Source organism: Pithys albifrons, chromosome 2 (assembly GCF_047495875.1).
Source record: "Pithys albifrons albifrons isolate INPA30051 chromosome 2, PitAlb_v1, whole genome shotgun sequence".
NCBI lineage: Eukaryota > Metazoa > Chordata > Aves > Passeriformes > Thamnophilidae > Pithys > Pithys albifrons.
In genome coordinates, this window is record NC_092459.1 from 89710069 (window position 1) to 89732564 (window position 22496).

Genomic DNA, 22496 nt, shown 5'->3' on the forward strand with positions numbered 1-22496 from the left:
ATGTGGGCCAGACAGCTCCTACTACAGCACTCACAAAAGATTGCTACAACAGTTACTCACTATCCCTCCTAGTTCAGTACAAACATTCAGAAGCTGTAAGCAGACTCCAAAACAGGGTTGGTGTAATAAAAGGTGATGGTAAAAACACTCTTCTTGGGTTTGTTGTTCTTGTAAGGGCTTTTTATATAGTTCACTTTCCACTTTTCAGACTTTGGCATTTGTGTTTTCCAACTTTCTTCTACTTCTCAGACTAGAATTGAATGTAAGCAAGTTCTAGCAAATGATGTTTTCAGAACAAATCTAGGTTTCCTGAGATTTGAGCAACCCACTGCAATGAGCTGGCTGGGCCACAAGATATGCAGTGGAGAGAAGTCTAAAAGCCTTGGGCTTTCCAGGCTGGCTTCTAACAAGTGCACTGTTTACTGCTGGAGAAGTAGAGCTTCTTCAGGTGGCTTCTGAAACCAATTTCACCATATAGAGTGGCAGAGAAGTTGGCACAGCTTCTATAACCTCCCATGGATTTGTAGCTTGGCTTTAGAGTGGGAAAAAATTGCTAGTAGCCAAGGCAGCAACTCTACTGTCAACTCTACTGTTCTTTCTACAGTTCCACATAAAAATATCTGCAAGATGCTGATATTGATATGCAAGGGTGGCTCTCAACAAGTCTGTTTCTGCCCAGGGAGAGGCAGAAATATTCCCTTTGCAATCTGTCACATTTCCATGTGTTCTGTACACTTAAGCCACACAAATAATGAAAGTCCATGAATGATTCAGCTTAGACAAGAGGGGAAGGAGGAAGAGGAACTGTGTACTTTTGTTGAGGAAGTCAGCTTGTAACAATGAACTATGCTCATTGTTTTGCCATGCAAATGCAAATAGTGCTGAGGGAGAAGCAATCTGGCAGCTGGGACTAAGGGACAACTGAATTTTCAGGAGGTATATGGTAACAGCATAAGCTTACTTTCAATTTACATAGTGATTTACTCATATAAGGGCTTATTTGGGAAATTAAGACTGTTGCCTCTTACAGGCAGTGTAAAAATGCTCTCTGTCCATATTAATGGATTCAACTTCAACTAATCTTAATTATACGAAAACAGAATTTAGATATGACTTAAAAATCATTTAGAAATACAAAAAACTGAAACTACGTTATTGACAGGTGATAACTAGAAACCCGCTTATATCACCTGGAAGAAACAAGCCCAGTTTTCAGTACTGGCATTACAAGACAATAGTGGTTGGTGAGTATACACTACATCACAACAGCTGAAATGTTTTACTGCCTTTTTTTTGAATACTGCTAACTGAGAAACATGCAACTTCATTGCTTCCTGCTATCAAAATTGTTGCTACAGGTATTTTTATTTTCATAAATTGCTGATTTTTCCCCTCCAGAATTTCAGGTGAAATAGTGATACCCATTTGTGCAGCATGAAAAGAATGCTATGCACTGTGTTGCTATTCACAATAAAGATTGGAGTTCAAAATCAAGATCCTGCTTAACAAATTCAGTCAAGAGTAGCAATCACCTCAACCAACCCTGGCCACTCAAAAGTGATGCACTTTGCATAGCCTTAATCTTATGTTCCTTTCACATTCAAGAAATACACATCAACTACAGTGAACTGATCCATTGGAATTCATAAAATACTTATTAGAGGTATTCTCTTTACATGCATACATATGGGTATATATACATAAAATGAAAGAGGCATTTTTGAAACACGTAGAATAAGTTACTTCACATGTGTTTTAGGTGGTTTTGTCCACTGTACAAGGACTCATACAATTCTTCACTAAGATAGCTGAATATTCCAAATTAGCTAGGCCACAGTCCAAAGAAAGCAGTCCAAAAATAGGATTTCATAACATCACTAACAAAACACATAAAAACAGTTGTTGTACAAACTGTTGTACAAACCTGCTCCAATTTCCCTTGTGAGGAAAACTGTAACTTTCTTAGAGAATTTTGCAATATTTCTCCACAACACTTTTCCACATTTGTTAAATTGCATGGAAAGCTCTAAAAGAATACAAGTTCTATTGCATTTTTATAAGCACACCAACCTCTCCAGAGTTCTACCAAATTCACCCCAACTAAAACCTCTTGGTGTTCCCGAAGGCTTCCCATAAGACAGCATTTCATGAGCTGTTTTCCTTCCCTCACTGGCCAGTTTCATAGAATCATAGAATTGATTGGGTTGGAAAAGAACTCCAAGATCATCAAGTCCAACCCTTGCTCCAACTCCAGTCCATTTACCAGATCATGGCACTCAGTGCCACGTCCAATCTCAGTTTAAAAACCTCCAGGGATGGGGAATCTACCACCTCTCTGGCCAGCCCATTCCAATGCCTAATTACTCTCTCTGGAAAGAATTTTTTTCTCACATCCAACTTAAATTTCCCCTGGCAGAGCTTGAGCCCGTGCCCTATTGCTGAGTGCCTGGGAGAAGAGACCAACCCCCACCTGGCCAGAACTTCCCTTCAGGTAGTTCTAGACAGTGATGAGGTCACTTCTGAGCCTCCTCTTCTCCAGGCTAAACAACCCCAGCTCCCTCAGCCTCTCCCCATAGGGCCTGTGCTCCAGTCCCTTCACCAGCCTTGTGGCTCTTCCATTGGAGTGTTCCCCTTCAACACTAATGCAGTGACATAAATTCCAGTTCTGCAGATTTCTTTCTAAGCACCTTTCAAGCATCACATTAGTACCACATAATTCAGGAGTCACTATCATAGTCACCCTTTTATTTTCCTGTATAAAAGGCTAGAGAGCTTTAAACAACTTCTGAAGAAAAACATAACACTGTTTTTCCTGCCTTTTGACAGTTCAACACGCCTGAATGCATTTTCTGATGAAACAGTAACAGAATGATCACCTGGGTATCAATTAGCTATAAATGGAAGGTTGGAAGAACATGTACATGCCCTATGACATAACAACATCAAAACCTTTACCCACATTTCAGCTGAGCATTCTCATGCCAGTTAGAGAGATATGTGAAAACTACTATTTAACTGATAGTTTATTGAAGAAAAAATGGGAGAGCATATCTTATGTGAGTACAAAATGTGGCTATAAGATAAAGTTTAAATAATAGTTTCCTTCTTTTTTAAAGTTCAGCATTTATAGCAATATGTGTTTTTGCAAGCTACTGCTACCAATTGGTCAGAGTGCAGCAATTCATTACAAAGAACAGAAAGATAAACATGCTCTTCTGCTGTTTCTCATCTGTGCCAGGCAAAATAATTTCATTTCATAGTATTTTTGGTTTCAGGTCCTGTCAGGGTTTATGTGAATCTTCTTTATGTACTGTCAACCAACAATAACGTCATTTAGCTGAGCTCTACAGGCTCCTGGGAGAAGCAGATCAAAGACAATCAGTGGACATAATTTAAAATAGTCAAACCCAAACCAATTATTTAGGTCATTTCAGCAGATCAGGCTGTCATCAAGTGCATGACTAAGACAAACAGATTTGCTTCTTCATACATTATCTTATTTCCACCATACATCATTTGACTCTGTTCAAAGTTCACAGCTGAAAATCATCTTTAGATTTTTTCCTAAGAATTTGATAAATACTTCTCTTCCATATTTGAGTTTTTTCCCCACATGCAACTGCTGTCATAAAAATGAAAACACTTCTTAAAATTACAATATTTCGGTCATTATTTTACTTGAAAAACAAAATATTTAGTGGAAAAATATCAAATATTAGAATAAGTTAAGAAGCAAACTCTAGTCCATCAACTTTGACATTTTATCATTTCTACCTACATAATGGTCAGCATTCTTGAAAAAAAAAGAATCTGGAAGTTTCCTCTGGCAATTACTACTACTGAACTATTGTCAGTTCATTACTGTCCTTTTAGGTGGTATTGTTAACAGAGATTAACAGAGTAAGACGAAACTGCAACTTGCTTATTGACTCACAGGCAGATACATCAAAATGTGTTCATTTTAACTGGAGCTCACACAGATTCAAGAGGATATCAGCACCCACGTCCTCTAATACTTCCATTGCAGAGACCCTTGGAATGAATATTCCATTCATGAAAGAATAAGATAAAATATTTAAAGTCCCTACCTTCACCTGACGATCCTGAAAGGTCTATGATGACATACACTCTCCCTTCTGGCTCCAAGTCAATCTGTAATCAAGAAAAGAATTAGAAAAAAACCCCTTAGAATGGCTCCCAAATCAAGTGACTGCACATGCAGGAAACAGTTTCCAAACATCACAAAGCCCACATGTAGGCAGGACTCATTGACTACCAACAGAGTTTCCTTTTGCAAAGACGTCCTGAGAACCTTGCACCTTCACTGGAGTAAAAAAGAAGTGTGCATGCTTGGAAAGTTGGAGCTCAGTGAATTTTACACATCAAATATTTAAAGCACTCTTGTGCCATACATTTGTACCACTATTGCAAGGAGACAAGGAAGAAAGTTAAAAAGTGCTACAACTGAGTAACTTTTTTTACTGTAATTTATACTGAGTCCAGCTATGCAAATATGGGAAACAACACTGATCTATTCAGATCCCACCAAAACAGATCAGCTCTGGTCGCAGAATGGGGGAAATGAACACACACAGCTTGTAGGGCTGGTTAACACGTGTTTATAATACTCCCTTTGTATGTCCACTGGGAAAAAGAAATACATGCTTTATCCTCTTTTTCTGACACACAGAATGTGTTTATTTCTGCACCATTCTGGTAGATTTTAAGGAGTCTGCTCTTGTGGAGATCCCTGTCACTCTGCAGGTGTTATCAAACTGCTGTATATCCAAGATTTCACGGGCTCTGAGAAGAAGCTCCTGTAACTTTTAGCCATAGCAATGAAGAGCTCATTGCAAATCTTTCTGTATTTTACCATGTTTCATCAGCAATTGTCAATATTGCTGGATTTCAGTATCTTAATGGTGCCACACATATTAAAAAGAATTTTTGCCCCCTTCCATCTCTCAAAAATTAAACTGCAAATAAAACATTACGTAATCAATAGCTCTTACTTGTCACATAGCAGCTGTCACGTGATTTCAGAGACAGTGACGTGATGTGACTTACAATACTACTATATTTTCAACCTATTTTAGTGAGAAAAGCACACAGATAAAATTGTGTTCCTCCTGCCAGGGGGCCTTTTCTGCCAGAGCATGTCCTGTGTGTCACCATTCCACGCAAGAGCAGTCAAGGAGGCACCAAGGCAGCCCCAGCCATGGCCATCAGGTGCCTCCCTGGGGACGGGGCAGGCCAGGATGGGTATTCCTGCGTGAGCTTGGGTGCTCATTAAAGCTGCTGCTCTCTTATCTCCCACTTAAATTGGCTTGGAGTCTTTTTCTCCACAGACTTTTCAGGCAATAACACTCAGGGTATAAAGTGGGGGGAGAAGGAAGTGGGTGGGACACGTTTGGAGTGATGTAATTTGTCTTCCCAAGTCACCATTCCATAGGATTGGGCCCTGATGTTCTGGAGGTGCTGAACACCTGCCCAATTATGGAAAGCAGGGAAGTAATTCCTTCTTTTGTTTTATTTCTGTTTGCAGCTTTTTCTTAGCCTTTTTCTCTGCCCTCCCCAGCAGAAAACCCACAACTTTGCCCGATGCTACTGCTACTCTGAGGCAACTGCACACAGAGCTCGTGGCTGGGAACAGGTGCCCTCCCTCCCACCTCATCACAGCCTTCCTCCTCCTCCTCCTGCGCTTGCCCCCTGCTCTGCTACAGCAGGGCAAGGTGGCCTTGCTTCCCCTGTGTCATCAGCAAACAACACCAAGTCAAGCCACCTCCTAAGTCACCAGTGACACCAAGTTGCAGCACTATGACAGAAAGAGGCAACCAATTCACACTCATAACTTAGGAAACCAACCTGTTGGTCTTCACAAAACAGCAAGTAAATGAGAAAAGGGAGGAGACACCAGAATGTCTGAGCTATGACAGGCTTTGCCAGCCTACATTCAGCAGGCAGCTTCATGGGACCACCTGTTCTGTGTCTAGGCTTCTCTCATCACCTGAGAGGACCTTTACATGAGGGGCACCTGTGCTTTTTCCCCCCTCTTTTGGGCCATGGCTGCTGAATGCATCAAGGTAATGCAAGCTCCTCCTTCCACTAAGCAGCTTCTCACCGAAATGCTTCTCTGTCTTTCAAGTGCAAGCCATTAGAGGAGTTCACAGGTCCGGGTGATGTCATCGGACCAACAGATCAAGAAAATGATCTCGGCAGCTGTATTGTAAATAGATGAGGCAGGAAATAGGTGTTAGCAAGGCCATGGGTCACTCAGAGGAGAGGAAAATGAAATCATGGTTGAGTGGCTTTTTTATAAATAATAGTGTTGAATATTCAAGTAAAGACATTTTTAACAACTTCTGAATTGGCAGCATGAGTTTTGTGGGGGAGTCTTCTGGGCTTTTTTGGCTTTTTGTTTTGTTTTGTTTTAAATAAAGCTGCTGATCTTGAAATACTGCTCCTCTCCCTTTGCCATTTTTAAATAAGAAAAATATTAGAAGATCAGAGGCACAGGTGGATGAATAGACTTTGATGTCTATGCTGAGGGAGGCTTTTGAAAAACTGCTATAGCACTCAACAGATGGTTGTATTAAAGACAGACATGTCTAATGCTCTGTTTGTATCAGCACTACAGACTGTTTGTTAAGCTCTCACTAAAATACTTTGCAGTTCGAATCTCAGCAAGCACGCACATACATAAAACCCCAACGCCATTCCCGGAGGAAAATCAGGAATTTCAAGGAGTTGATGACCACCACCACAAAATCTCTCTTCTGCCCATTTTATTACAAGCAACTTTGGAAGCAACTCAGGAAAAAAGACTGGATCACTGGAACCAAATTTCCATTACCTAACAAGTGGACTCTTTTCATTTACATTTTACTCGAAATTCTGTTTACTGATTTTGAATTGGAAATTTTGCTGCAGCTTTAAACGAAATGACCTGTTTACAAAAGGGACTCTCTTTTACAAAGAAAGCATGCTTCAGTCTTAAAATGGTCTAATACCAATAAGAATGAATGGACATTCTTATTTTTAGATTTATAAAACGCCCACATTTCATTTCAGTGAGCACCTATGTTGACAATCTCATCAGTCACACAAATTAGTACTTTTGCCAGAGGCCACCAGCTCAGTTGTCTCAGTTGACCTTACATATAGAAACACCCCAACACAACGAGAGTCCTTCTTTTAACCTCAGTCTTGCATGTATCAAGGTAAACATAGGCTAAAAAGGACTGATTCAATCTTGATTTTTTATTAAAAAATTCTAATTTAATGCCTAGAAACATTATGGCATAAACAGCTCCAAAATAGTCATCAAGTCCAACCCTTGGTCCAACTCCAGTCCCTTTACCAGATCATGGCACTCAGTGCCACGTCCAATCTCAGTTTAAAAACCTCCAGGGATGGGGAATCCACCACATCTCTGGGCAGCCCATTCCAATGCCTGATTAATCTCCCTGGAAAGAATTTTTTTCTGATATCCAACTTGAAACACGTGAAATGCCCTTAGACATATGTAACCAAAACCAGAATGAGTGGCCAAATTCAGCACAATATCACAGACACCCTTGAATGCAATGGAAATAGTCTGAGCACGGCAATTCAGATTCCAATCCTTCTCTCTGACTAAAAATACTTGTCTCTGAATGCAGCTAAGCTTTTATACATGCAGAGAGACACTAAGAGAAGATATCCAAAAAGATATGACTGTTCAAAAGGACAACAGGGAACAAGGCAAGATGCAAATGAGGGATGGAACAGAGGAGCTGATACAACAGCAGATTTGCTATAAGCAAAATATGCACCTCACATATACACGGCACATTTTCCACACGCAGCAAAACACGTACAACTATCATTGAGCAAAACGTTTGATCACTTTATCCCATCACTGACCCATGCTATTGCTGTGACTTTTGCTAAAACACAGTTTGAGAACATGCAAGTAAGATTCGTTTTAAAGGTACTTCAAACAACTTCTATATTGTTCAAATAATCCATATGTGGCAGCATACTGAGATGAGTACAACCATTGCTGGAAAGCAGCATAGATCATCAAAAACTCCAGGCATGAATAAAACCTATTAGCAGCCTGTTTCACGGAACAAAAGGCAACCATCCATAAAACCAGACATAGTTTGAGAGGGAAAAACCCATGTTGAAACCAAGGCCAAGCTTGAGCATATTGAAAGCATTTATATAGTTTCACAGTCATTAATGGATTTTATTTTCAACACCCTTCTGAGACAGTTCCCCATCTGCAAAATGGGATACTCCCAAAGGCACAAGCTAGACTAAATGACTTGCCAGAAAGTCATACCAGAAAATCTATGGTTAAACAAGAAAGCCCTGGTCTCCGGAGGCCCAGACTGCCCACTGGACTATTTCTCCTATTCCTCAGTTAAGCTTCACTTTGTCAAGCAGTACACACCCTGTCTTCCACCAGTATCACAGATTACTACGTACTCTTTTTTTTTTTTGACAGCTTTAATGGGTACATATTTAGGAGGCAATTTCCTTTCTTCTCCATTCAATTAATACTCATCAGTAAAAACAATACAAACAAACAAAAAATGACTTAAATATTTCTCTGCAGCATTTCCAAGGCATAACAATTCTTGGGCAACTCTGGCTAACATAAAATTCAATCAAACTATCTAGAAGGTTGTGAAAATGGTTCAGCTTTTCCTCAAGGTTTGATTTTTGCAAGTTTTTAACTCCTATGTGGTTTTCTGAAAAACTGAGTCCTAAGTTCAGCTAGGAGCTCACCATTTTCCTCCTCTCAGGTGAGAGGCATTAATTCCCACATGTAAAATATGAAACTTGGACAGAATTCTCTTGGACTAAGATTTTGTAAGGAAATCACACACTCTCCTCTAATCTTACAGAGATGAGAAGGATTAGAATATGCTATGGAAACACTTGGATTGCACCGATGCTTCATATTTGAATATGAATAAGCCTGAATAATTCCATCAGCGCTTGGGAACGTTTTTTCATTCTATTTGACAACACCAGTACAAAGATTTTGCATGCTCTATGGAGCAAACTGAGACCTGTTGCAAACAAGTGATAGACTACTGTCTTGAGTGGCTCAGTGTCCCACTGCCATTGGTTTTCATTTGATCATAACAGAGTCCATCAGTCATCTACGTTCCAACACAAGAATGTCACCCAAGATTGAGTGCACTGTACTCATTTAAAAGCCAACTTTTCTCAAGATAAATTTAAGGACAAATAATGAGTATACAAATGCATTTTCCCTAACTGAACTTCCCAACAAGTTCTACTTTTATGATCCTTTAGCTAGACAGTATATGAAGCACAGCAAAACTGCTTCAAACCTAAAGCGGTTGAGGATTTTGGCAACAGTTTAAACCTAAATGGACTGTCTAAGCCACAGAAACAGAAAGAATTAAATCATAAAACCTGCTTTGCATCTCTTCTTGTGATATGCTAGGATTATCTGATATTTGTGTAGCTTAAAGCATAATCATCCAAGCACAGGATCTGTCACTGTGGATGGTTGAGTCACGTCAGACTTGAGAAGTCAGTGTATTTTAACCCTTACTGTTTGCAGCCTAACAGAGTTGCTCGTTGAACATACAACTTCTCCGAAAGAAGAAAGGGAAGAGATTCTGCTTAAAGTGCTGATAGCTGCAAAGGCTGAAGGGGTGTGTGTGGGTTTCATCCGTCTGCTGTTATTAGAGGCATTTACTTCTCCAATTTTCATAAAATATTACTTCCATGAAAATGCATAAGAAAATCCAAACAGTTATAATCTAACAGAAGATGACTGGAAACACTCTGAGCTGGTCTTTTGTTCTTTAGCCACAAGATTTTTCTGCTTCAATTTAGATAGCTAATACAGTGTCTATCCTAACTTATTTAATAGAAAATAAAACAATATAGTCAAAATTACTGAAGTAAAAACTTTCAAAGCCCCCATCAGCATTGGAACAGATGCAAACTCTTGACCTAAAGGAAAGCTAGAGGTGTGATTAAACTCACAAACCTCCCCCAGTATTCACAACTGAATCCCTAGCAAGTTCACCTGAAATGAATAGGTTTGCAATAAGTTACGTACGGTCAGCAAAATAGCTGAGAAAATTTTATTCAATAGTATTATCTGAAATTAACCATTTCAAATGTTACATCATTAATTGCATAAGGTAAACTTGACTTTCAAAGAAATTATCCAGCAAATGTATTTAGGGAACTCCCCTAGAATCTCCTTTTTCCTCTGTGATATTTTTCCCTCCACCAGCCTCATGCTCTTCTGGCAAAGAAAGCAGGGTTCTTCAGAGTCAGTGCACTGCCACAAGGTTCACAAATCTGTCTTTCATTATGAATATTACATATTTGATTATTATAATTACGGAGAAACATAACACAGCTTGCTACGTTGTAATTGACCACAATGATATACATGAAAGTTTAGAAATTTTGGCCACAGGGGATTCTATCAATTATTTACTCATACTCAAAAGTCAACAAAAAAACATCAAACATCTTGCATGACCTACAGAAAACATCAAACACTTTCCAGGGCCAGACACATGCACAGACATAATACAGAACATAAGCAGCCAGCGAAAAACAAGATCTAGCTGAAATAAATACCGTATTCAGAAATCAATTCTAAACCAAGAATCATTGAATTACTTGATGTAGCATATGGTGATATTCAAATGGGACTTCCAGAATCACACGTAATATGACTTTGGTCTTCCATGATCTCCTGCACCTGTGGCCTCCCAGGCCCCAAAGAAGGGGCATTTCTGAATGCACACCACGTTTGTGCAGAAGCACATCTGCACTCTCAGAAGTAACATACACATTTTGGTATGTTAGAAGAAAGAACAACTTTTACAGACCATTGTGTTGGGACTAGGATATTCATGGCTCATTTTCTGTTAGAATCCAGAAAGGGAACTTGGACAGCTGGCTGCATTTACATGTAACAAGACAGCAGAACAGAACAAATAGCTGCAAAGGCATCAAGCAGCATGACACAGAAGGGTCACTGCATCAAACCAAGTTTCTGACTCCATGATCAGAAGTGAGAGATGCCTTCACTTCTTTGAAAGCTTCAAGTGATGGAGAGCATCTATGGCACAAGGTATTACCTATTATTAGAATGCTTAAGAATTATATGAAAACATGGTTAGGGTTTCTGTATACCTACAATCACAATTCATAACAAAGGGAAATAAATCAATGACAGAGAGATCTCTTCATGAGCAGAAAAATAAGTCCATGACCCTAAGAGATAAGACTGCTGAGACCAACCATTCCAGGCATTCTGCATGTGACCAGGTCAATGGAGACTCGTGCCAGTGTTAGTGTTTCAGACACAAATGTGTGCTGTTTGTTGGTTTATTCAACCCAGCACAGTTATTTTGATGACGTAAATGTCTTCTATTATTAAGAGAGGGGAATAAGTAGAAGTTACGTAGTACTTTTTCACTGTACTATAACTGTATCTAGGGCAGTTCCGGGGTGTAATGGAGAGCACTCTGCCCTCTGAATCCCAAGGACCTGAGTTCCAGTCTCAGTGGGACCATCCCCTGGCAGTTCAATGCCTCCCTGCCATCCCATCCCGTCACATCTCGGATGCTCAGCAGGGTCAGCCCCGGTTAGTACCAGGTGGTGTGACAGTCCCGAGGACTTCCCTGTCACTGTCCAAGCTCGCTCGGCCGTGGCAGATGGACCTCAGGACTTAAACAGTGGGGCCAGTTCTGTGCACACTGTGCCTCACCTAAAAAATCCACTGTGCAGGCTGGAAGGGCACACCCACATGGGGAGAGCCCTGGCCAAATCTGCATTCACAAAGTCTGGCCATACAATACAAATCCAAAACTCTATCTACACTAGAAATGGAGAGTGCATTATTTTAGCAATGGTAATGAAGGAAAAGCACAAGGAACCCACACAAGCCCAGAGACAAAGTACGATGCATAAGAGGTGTCTTTGGCCGAGCAATGCTCAACTAGACTTTGTGAGCAAAAGGACAGTAAAACCACCTACTGAAAAATGTCTGCATAAAGCCACTCACTTGAAACATCTGCTACATGTATTTCAAGAAAGAAAAGAAACTCTTCAGAGCACAAACACTTTTCCAAACAGATTGTTATCTAACTTAAGAATAAAGGAATTGCATTGTGTGGTAAGAGCTGACCTGTAATTTCATCACAAGGCTTTTCAAACTGTATTCTTTAATGCATTAGTGCAATGGCACTCTCCAAATCATAGGGAAATAATAAACCGCCAAAAAGTATTTAAAACATATTTATCATCTTGACTAGTGGGCAATTTTTAATGTCATGCTTCGGAAATGCAACCAGAAGGGAGGGAGTCACCTGTACACCTAGAGATAAAACGCTGAGTAGAGATTCAGGACTGCAACACTTAGTGGTTTGCCAGTTACTACATGTTAAACTTCTCCAGGGACACCCCCTTGTCGTGGGGGAGAAGCAATAAACACCTGAAGAAAAGTACAAAGATCAGTGTCTACAGAGTCATTGTACTCTACTCTTTTATATGGGTCTGAATCATGGGTCATCTACTGCCACCACCTGCAGCTCCTCGAACACTTCCATCAGCGCTGCCTCCATTCAATCCTAAACATCCACTGGTCTAATTACGTGACCAATGTGTCTGTTCTTGAACAGGCAGGGGTCAGCAGTATCAAGGCCATGCTGGGCAGAGCACGTCTCCAGGATGGAGGATCACCGCCTTCCAAAGATTGTGCTCTATGGTGAACTCGCCACCGGCTGCCGCAAGAGAGGAGCCCCGAGGAAGAGATACAAGGACTGTCTGAAACAACACCTCAGCCTTGGCCATATTGACTGCCACCAATGGTCCACTCTGGCCTCCAATCGGGATTCATGGAGACACACCAATCACGACGCTGCTGCTTCCTTTGAGAACGTACGCAGAGTCAGTCTTGAGGAGAAAAGACAACGCAGAAAGAACCGTTCCTTGCCAATATCACCTAGGGAGACGTTCCGCTGTGCCTTTTGTGACCGGACCTGCCTATCCCATATCGGCCTTTTTAGCCACCAGCACGCTTGCAGCAAGCGTGGGGAGAGCCCTTCCCAAATCTTCGTTTGCAAAGCCTAGCCATGATGATGATGACACGTTAAAACTGATAAAGGTGTCAAATTATTTTACCACAGTACCATTTCAGACAACCATTTGTTCATATACCTAAGCCAAACTCTTAGCTGTCATTTTTGCTCAGTTTCAGGAATCACTTAAACATGACGATTTCACATGAAATTTGCAGTTTCTCTTAAATTGCAATAATATTTCCTCTGAGAAGACACTTTTTAAACACTTTGGATAACTATTATGAAATAAGTATCTGCATAAAATAAGTACATGGATAATCAGAGGACCTGAGGACTGACTTAGTTTTCTTGATCACATACAAGAGTTTTGGTGCACTGCATACATTTTTCCTTATTTCCTTAAATAATTTCCACATTTCCCTATGTACTTTAAGTAAGACTTTCTGTGTGAAGACTTACAGATTAGAATATCAAAGCAGCACTACCTGTTTCCTATAAAGCATATGGTATATTTCTTCTCTTTTTGGTCAAAACACACCTTTCTTGTACTCTCCTCCTGCCAGGCATACTCTGAGGGACTCAAGAAAGTATGTAGTAGGCAATATCCACATAACATTTCTGTACAAATAAAAAAGGAAATAGCTGTGCTGAGTTTTAGACCTCAGAAATCAGGAAGATCAACAACTGGAGGGTCCTAGACTGAGGTGGTATAAATTAAAATCCTTCCTAAACAAGGTAAAATAATCTTCAAAGAAAGGATATAAAAAACCGCTAGAAAATTGTGGTATTTAGATGATGTGAAGTTGCACACCAAACAAAACCCACAAAAGAACTTGACTATTAATTAACTGTATTTCAAAACAAAAGTCAGGAACATCAATGACATCCTGCTTTGAATAAAGCTTTCACTGGCCTTAGAGAGAAGATCTTCTCAGATACTAGAAAATAGATGTATCTTACATGAAATCTCAGCCCAGACTAGGCAGACACTTCAGCATTAACCTCAGACCCTTCCCACAAGAGGTTCACAATTTCAGTCTTTCAAACACTAATTCTCAACACCTGTCAGTAACTTTTGAGAGAGTTCCAACTGGACTTACAATCATCAACGAGTCAGATAAAAGAATGGAGCAGGAAACTGAATTCACTTTGGTCCAGTTCGCTTTCATGTTCAGTTGTAAGTAAAGCCATTCTGGCTTTGTTTCAGTTAGCAACAAAACTTCTATCTAGGTTTTGTTCCAGTTTAAAAAACCTCAACATTACAACAACTACTGTTCATGAGTTTGAATCCAGTTCAGCTCCCTGGGAAGAAAGGAGAAAGATCTTCCTATATGAAAGGCAAGCACATTAAATGTGCTGTCCATTTGTATTCACAATAGAAATTAATCCTCCATTAGGAAGGAAACAGCTTGATTCAATATGCTGCAAATGGACAAATTGTACTTCAGTGATGCTCACTGGAACTTGTAAGTAGCCTGCTGATGTGCAGCACCACCATCAGCTGCAAGCCACAGTGCATCAAGAGAGAAGAAAAACTCCCATCAGTAAATTTTCACCCTTCTCTTGCCAGTTTCATTTAGATATAAATGAGAATTCCTCTCCCCACACTCCTCAGATAAAGTGGCTGAAACTACAGAGCATGCGATTCAGATAGCCCTGGAGGAGTGCCCAGAGGTGTTTATGATCTCAGTAACTGCCTATGAATTACTAAGTTCTTTCCCTCAAATTTCAGAAAAGGAACACTATCTTATTTTAAGAAACAACTCTAGAAAAACTTCCCTGCACCTTCTCCAATATCCAAACTGCTCCTCTTGCTGTGCAAAACTGGACTCTTCACATTACAAAATCCCTGACCTCCTTTGCAGTTCACCTTAGTGAACATTCACAAAATTCTGGCTGATAATCAACCTGTCAGCACCGCTGAGCATCCCTGTGGCACAGTACAGTTTAAAGCCTCACCTTGGCAACCAAGACTAAAGAGGAAGGTTGCAGGGATGAACTCTTTGAACTATCCAGACGGTCAAACTACTCTGAGGTAGTGCCAAAAAAGAGCACAGCTCTAGACTTCCACCAGGGAAGAAACAAAGAACACCACTTCAGGTAGGCAGAACTTAAGAAAGACGTAGAAATAACATAATACGGGGACAGAAATATCTTCAATGAAAAAACACCTGTGAATGAGAAGAATTAAGGGTGTAGGGAAGGAGACAATGGTGTCATGCAGAGACTAAAATTACATATACAGCTCAGAAGTGGCATGAAGTTGTCACAAGCAAACAAAAGGAAGTAAAATAGTATTTCAAGAACAAAGCTAAGCTAAAATTACTCTAAAAAATGCAAAATTTTCTTTTAGAAATACTAACCTCTTTTAACCTCATTCTTAAATCTGAGAACACTTGTCATTGCTATTTCTGCTGTCCTGCTATGTCAAAAAACTGTGGCTTTTCCATGAACATAATGGGTAAGCTTTTAAAAAGTAATGAAGAAGTTTTGAACACTTTTTAAATCAAGACACCAAAATCATGATGACTTATTTTATTATTCATCCAGAGAAAGGAAAGCTTGTCATTTGCTAAAATGTCTCTGTTTGGATATACTTTTAATTGATCATTCTTAGTAACCTAAACGAAATTTTAAAAAACTTGTCTCCTACTTTCCCATTCATGTTCACCACAGGTATGTCTCTATTATCAAGGACAGAAACTGAAAAGCAAAATGAGAATTATTACCTTACAGAATTATCAAAATTTGGGTTTTAGAAAGGAGATTGCAAAATATAGCAAAGATATTTATTTCCAAGTTGAAAAAACATCCTCCACAAAGCATAAAGTTGAAAGTATGAATGCACAAGCTTCAAGAATTACAAATTAATGTTCTTCTGCTGGGAAAAAAACAATGTTTTACACAAACATTCCCTGTGATTTTTCACGTATGTATCTGTCATGTGAGTTTCTTTACAACAAACACTGACTTTACAATAAAAATAACTGTATGATATACAAACCACAATAGTTAAACAGAACTGGCCTCAAGTATTTAAACAAAAGTATCCTTTCTGAGACTCTCTCTTCTACTTACAGCCCACCAAGAGTTGCATTGATTCAGAGACTTAGATCAAGTTAAGTTCTAGAGAAATTCAATCCCCCGCAAAAGGTAAATTCAAAAATAGCACCAAAACGTTTAACTATCTTGAACAAATACCCAGAATTGGTAAAAAATGCCTCAAAAATTTGACAGAAAATGTATAGACCCCAGTGCTATTTTATGTGCCTTTCTAAAAAAATTGCCAGAAGAACTAGTATTTTTACTGCCAGAAGAAAACACCGTTGGAACTTCTCTCTTTGGTTCTACTTTTCCCTCCTTTAGAAAGCATTATGGTAAAATCTTTAGACATCATTTAATAATGGGGGGAGGGATTTTATACATAGTTTTTGTGTTGCTCTGATGATGTTTTACCCTCTGTTTGATCATCACATTAGAAAGATTAATGAAGCTAATTCTGTTAACAAAATGGCTATCCTGCGGACTGCAATTATCTCTGATTCACTTGGACTTCCTCTGCAGCTTCAGCCATAACAAACCCAGAGCAACTCTGGGACTCCTCAGATGGCAGCTGCAAAGCACTTTGCTAAAAGAACAGCTAAAGAGAAAACTGATAAAGTCCATCCTGCCCATGTTTAAATGCAAAAAGGAAAAAGAAGTCAAGTAAAATTTAGTAGCTTGACACGTGCTGCCAGGCAACCTATATTCCATGAAACAGATATCCCAGGCTGTACCATCTTGAATACAGAGATTACAGAAAAGGAAATGGCAAAAATAGCCATACTATTATTACTGTTCCTGAAAAGTCAGACGGCACAGTCCACCAGACAGAAGTGGCACACCAGGAATAGACATATCTTCAAAACTCCCGAAGAACAAACACATTCCCGTGCCTATGGCATAAAGTGGTGTTTTAGTTTAGCATTTCCTTTCATTTACTGCAGTGTTTTAAACTGACTTACATGCAAAGTTCTCACATGTTAGATATGAACTTGACATGAATTATGCCTGTCAAACTTATTAAAACCTCACTCTTTCAGAACATCCAGAAAACTTTCCAGTATTTCCTGGATATAAGAAAAAAAAATCAACAGAAAAATCCACCCTGAGACTTTGCCTGCCTTGTATTGTTGGGATTTGGTTGTTCCTCTTTTAGTCCATGAGGAAACAGGAAGCACAGAGTCATTTACGGGTTTGTTCTTTGAAAAAACTGATTATAATTCAAACCCTTTTTTTCTTGGGGAGGGGGTGGGGTGGTGGTGGAATGTGGTATGTTCAGCTTGGGTTTCTTTTTTTTTCTTTGTTTTTGGGGTTTGGTTTGATTTGGGGTTTTTTACTTAATATAAGAACACTCAAGTTTGGGTAATTTCTTTGCAAGAGCTTAGGTTAGATTTCATACAGTCAAATATAACTCCTGGAACTGGACTCAAGATAACACAGTAATTTTTGTTCATTTAGCTCTTAAAACTTAGCTCTAAATGCCTAAGAATGATTCAGTTCTGCTAATGGAGGGCAGAGCATGCTGCCTGGTATTCCTGTATCGAACCAAGTAAGTAGAGCAAGGCTAACACTTGTCTTTTGACAAAGGCTTTCGGTGTTGTCTGAAAATGTCTAGGGATGAAAGATCTGCTACATCCTTTGCTAACCTGTTTCATTACTTTATCTCTTTTAATGTGAAAGGAAATGTGCTGTGGTGTCCATTTTAATCTGCCTGGTTAGCCCTCAGTTCTTGTTTTACTCTTCTCAGATTAAAATACTCTCTATTTTTTTAATGGTACTTTACATACCCAAATTAAGTAACCTCCCATTGTTTCTTTTATTTAAAGTAAACCAGTGAATTCAGAGACTCTCCCTATAAAGAACATTCTCCAATATGTGAATACTATTGACCTGCTGGGTCACCTTGGGCAATCAACTTTATTAACCTTCCATGTGCCTATTTCACCTCCTATAATTAGTCTTATATAGAGTACAAATTTTAAACAGTTCAGGCTCTCCTTAACACATTTGTGCAATTAGGCCCTCATCTGTATCCCATGATCTTCACTGGATTTTGGGGGTTCTAAGCGTGGTGTCATATTAATAATCTGAACTGCTAAACTGACTAGGAGTAACCAACCATTATTGTAGCCTGTTGATAACTCTGCATGTATGTCTGCTAGGATACACCTATCTTCCCAAAAAGCATGGGACCTTACCACTTGATTTACAAAAAAATGTCCATTTGGGGTTTACAGCATAAGGCTTTACAATTCGAATTCCACATAGGCAGGGCAGAAAGAGGTCTTGCAGCAAGTCTATCTGGCCTTCAGTACACTTTTTTTTCCTCAATTCCCAACCAGTTTTTAAAATGTCGACCTCCCATAATCCTCCCATGTTCAGCCCACAGAAGAAGGAGGAATAATTTCACACCTGGGGGAAGTGCCATGAAAATTCTGTCAGCTGTAAGAGGGATGGAGGCAGGCGGGATAGGCTTCTTCTGGAACGCATCTAAGTTTTGGATACCCCTCTTCCTCATTCCTCCATGCTCAGCCTCCAATTTCCATAAGCACTATCCCACACAGCCTGCAGAAATCTCTGCCTTACACAACCCCATAATCAAAACTTAGTTCTATCCAAGTTTGTTTCAAAACTCTCAAAACAGTCTTATCTGAAAAAACTTAACAGGTGGTCTGAAATGGGAACTACACATTCACATTTTTTGCTAGAATTATACAAAGAGTTCCCAAAGATTTGCTTGACCACAGTAACAGCAGCAGTCCACAGAATTGAAGTACAGCAGAGGAAGTAAAGTTACCTTTGTATTGGGGAAGAAAGTTTTTGCAAGGGTCTAGGAGGCAGGGGGGTGGTTGTTTGGCTTGGATTTTTTTGTGTGCCTCTCCCTCTCTCCCATTTTTTTTAATGCAGTGTGTTTTCCTTACTAGTAATTGAGATGAAAATGATTCATGCACAAGAATGATCTTGTTAACCATCCAGGCAACCCCCCTTTAAGTAAGGCTCTTCTGGGGAATCCAACAGATCTTCATGATGTCTGTGTAATATTTCAGAGTAAGACAGTTGGACTGTTTCCATTCTCGATTCTCTCACCCTGTCCAATCTCTTGCTTGTGGCTCAGTCAAATGTTTCATTTTAACTTTTCCCCGGAGTCTACACAGTTTCTCTTTTGGATTGTTTCAGATTTTGTTCTCTGCAAAGCAGCTGACTTTGAAACTGCTTTCAATTTATCCCATTACCAAACCACTCCCCCATTAATGAGAAATGCTCCCTCTCCAAAAACTCAACATACATATATACATGTGTGCATGCCAATAAAGTTGCTAAGGATTAAATTTTAAGATGCAGTGGGATCCAGTAAAGGATGAGAATATGTCAGCATTCTTGGGATCTGGCTCAAATAGGAATTGGTATTCGGCCATAGAGATGTGAGCAATTCTGGGCAATTTGGTAATTTTTCTTATACTGTCCTTGGGGGGAAAAAAAAGAAAAAGAAAAAAAGAGAGATTATGTAACTTTGGAATTGTGTTCTGAACTGAAGTAAAGGCATTTAGCGTCATTTTCCAAATATATGAGGAAATGTTCAGTAAAAAAATGCAAAAGCTATTTTACTGTTAAAATTTCTTTGAGATCATTAGTCAATCTAATTTTTATGGTGTTTTAGTTTTGGTGTTTTTGAAAAAACTAATAAAAATCAGGTTAAATATGAACATAGACTTGCAAATTTGTTCTCGTTTTCATCTTATGTAATTTTAAAAGAAAATCTACTTTTTTAACACCATGGACAATCCCAACAGTAAACCTGTGCCATTACCAGGTATTTTAGAAACACTTTAATGTTTTTTCCACTCTATGACAAAGCTGAACCCTGTCTAATCCAGTGGTGAGGAAAGCTGTCACTCCTGAGACACTCAGGATCCTACAGGTATCCAAATAACATCTGTAAAACAGGTATAACCTAAACCACTCTACAAGCAAGCAGAAGGAATAACCTGGCAGCCACACTGGGCTCTCCTGCTACTCCTCACCCCCTGCACCCTTCACTCCTTGACAAATTGTAGAATTTAATGTAGACAGTGACATCTTTCTGATGGCTACCATAGACTTACCCCAAAGCAAGGGAACTTTTTACTTCACTTTGCTCTCACCCCTTGAAGAATACCAAAGGAAGGAACTGCACTTTTCTGACTCAGCAAACTGTAAGCTTGAGATCTGACTAATTTAGTTGAATTTATTTTGTTACCATTTAAATGAGAGGACGTTTCTCTCCTCCTTTTAAATTCTGTTATAAAATACACAGGGTGAAAAACACAAGCAGCAGCAAACAGGCTGGCATTAAAAACTATGAGGAGAGACCAGCTCTCTGATTGCATAGCACATTGCACAGATCTCACAAGACCTAACAGACTATTTGGCAAGAAAGAACAATATTGGAATGAAAGACAATACATATCAAAACTGAGCAACATTTTGAGAACTGACATTTTATCTATATGGCCATCAATTCTCAAGGAGTTTTTTCAGTATGAAATTCACTAACAGCAGATGAATCAATACTTCATTCAGAATTAGCTGCATAATGCGTGGCTTTAATTTTTATAACCATGAACCAAGGCATGTTTTAAAAACATTATTCTATATCAGTCACATGCTTGAAATTACAGTTAATTCTGAGAGTTCAAGAAACAGCAGCTCATTCTGGGACCCACAGTCCAATCAACCAACTTATATTAGAGAAACAACTACTTCAGATACCTCCTACTTCGACTAGAATTTTATGGTAGCTTTTTCTAGAAATTTAAGCAGTTATTTGAAAAGGTATTTTTATACCAAAATATTTCAGCAGCTAAGCATAAAATCCATTACATTTAATTATCCCTAAAACATTACTGAATACCAAGCTTTCTGAGAGCTTTAAATCACTGTTATTTCTGCATAATGTGAATAGTAGTGTTTCATTAATGGAGTAATTAAAAATGGTAATACAATACAAATAAAAACCTGGCTTCTTTGTCCTATGGCTAAGCAAGCAGAGCACACATCAAACTAAACTGCACACTGTACTCTCACCCATTTATCCTCCTTGTACTTCCCCTTGCTTTGTACATGAATCGGGATAATTACTGAACTCACACTGCAAATATTTCCATACAGAATCGTGTTTAATGGCAGTGTAAGAGCTTCTGTGAAGGATCCTGCATTGAAACACTGCTTGCTTATGGCAGGGTCCCCTTCCACACCAAATTTATTGTGAACCACAATCACTGAAGGGAAACGCAAAGCTACTGAATCCTTAGTAATAAAACAACTAAACATCACAGATATTTCAAAGATAATGAGCTGACTAAAACCGACCAAACCTCCCAGTGACTGCAGTTTGTATTAGACTGCTGTCAGTGACTCTGGGTCTTTCACACAGAGAACTCTAGCAAACCAGTGTTCAAGAACATCCCAAAAATGTTTGGGCTTGGTTCAAAAAAAGGCTTCATGGTTACTGGAAATATATTTGGGGAGAAACAGAAAGAAATGATGCCCTTACTGACACAGTATTTTCTTTCCCCTAAATCACCTCCCTCTCGTGGCCATCTCTACTGCTACAGAAATGCTTCACAAAAAGCTGATAAAAGCAGAATGAAAGACTTACTTCAGAAAAGGGCATTTGGTCGCTTTGAGAAATCAGACATAGGTAACAGCAGAATTATCCAGTTATCTATCTCAGAGTTACTCTCCTTGCAAATATCTGACACTGCAGATAAGGTTAGGAGCATGCCCATGCTTTTCTTCTGTCTTATTCCATATCTGTGGTGCAAAGATTTTATTAAGTGTCACTAAATGGATGACACAAAAATAAAGATGTCCATGAAATGATAGTCAGGGATACTTTCATCCCTCAAGTTTATTACAAACCACACACAGCCAACTCTGGAAAGCAGCATCAGAAGAATATAGAGTACATTTCAAGAGGGGAACTTCAATAGGGGTGCCGATTGACATCTTATTTTAAGCTCACTCCACCGCAGACTCTTTAATATCATTCCAATGCTGCTGGACTCAGGTCTGTCAGGAAAACAAACATCTTTCCTTTTAAATTTTATTGATTTTATCAAATTCAAAAGACGAAGGTCTCAGCAGAGCCTTGTTGGAGATTGGCATTCCAAACCTAAGGTTTTATCAATTCTCTTATTCATTCTACAGTTGTATGCATCATACAAATGCTGACAATAAAATACCTTGAATATAAAAATGACATTACATACTAAGACAAATCTTGTAGATCAGTTTAAAAGTGGAGATTCCTACTTGCTACTTGAAGAAAGCAAGATACTGAGCAGAGATACAAGCTGTCATTTGTACATGCTGTATAAAAAAACCACC

General features: G+C 39.1%; 1 protein-coding gene across 1 annotated transcript in view; it reads right to left on the reverse strand.

The window, feature by feature from the left end:
* PRKCE (protein kinase C epsilon) overlaps nt 1-22496 on the reverse strand; it is a 296445-nt gene that overhangs the window by 191263 nt on the left and 82686 nt on the right. The window contains exon 2 of the mRNA XM_071577229.1: nt 4089-4152. Within this exon, the coding sequence (XP_071433330.1) occupies nt 4089-4152 (64 nt within the window). The remainder of the gene's footprint in view (nt 1-4088; nt 4153-22496) is intronic.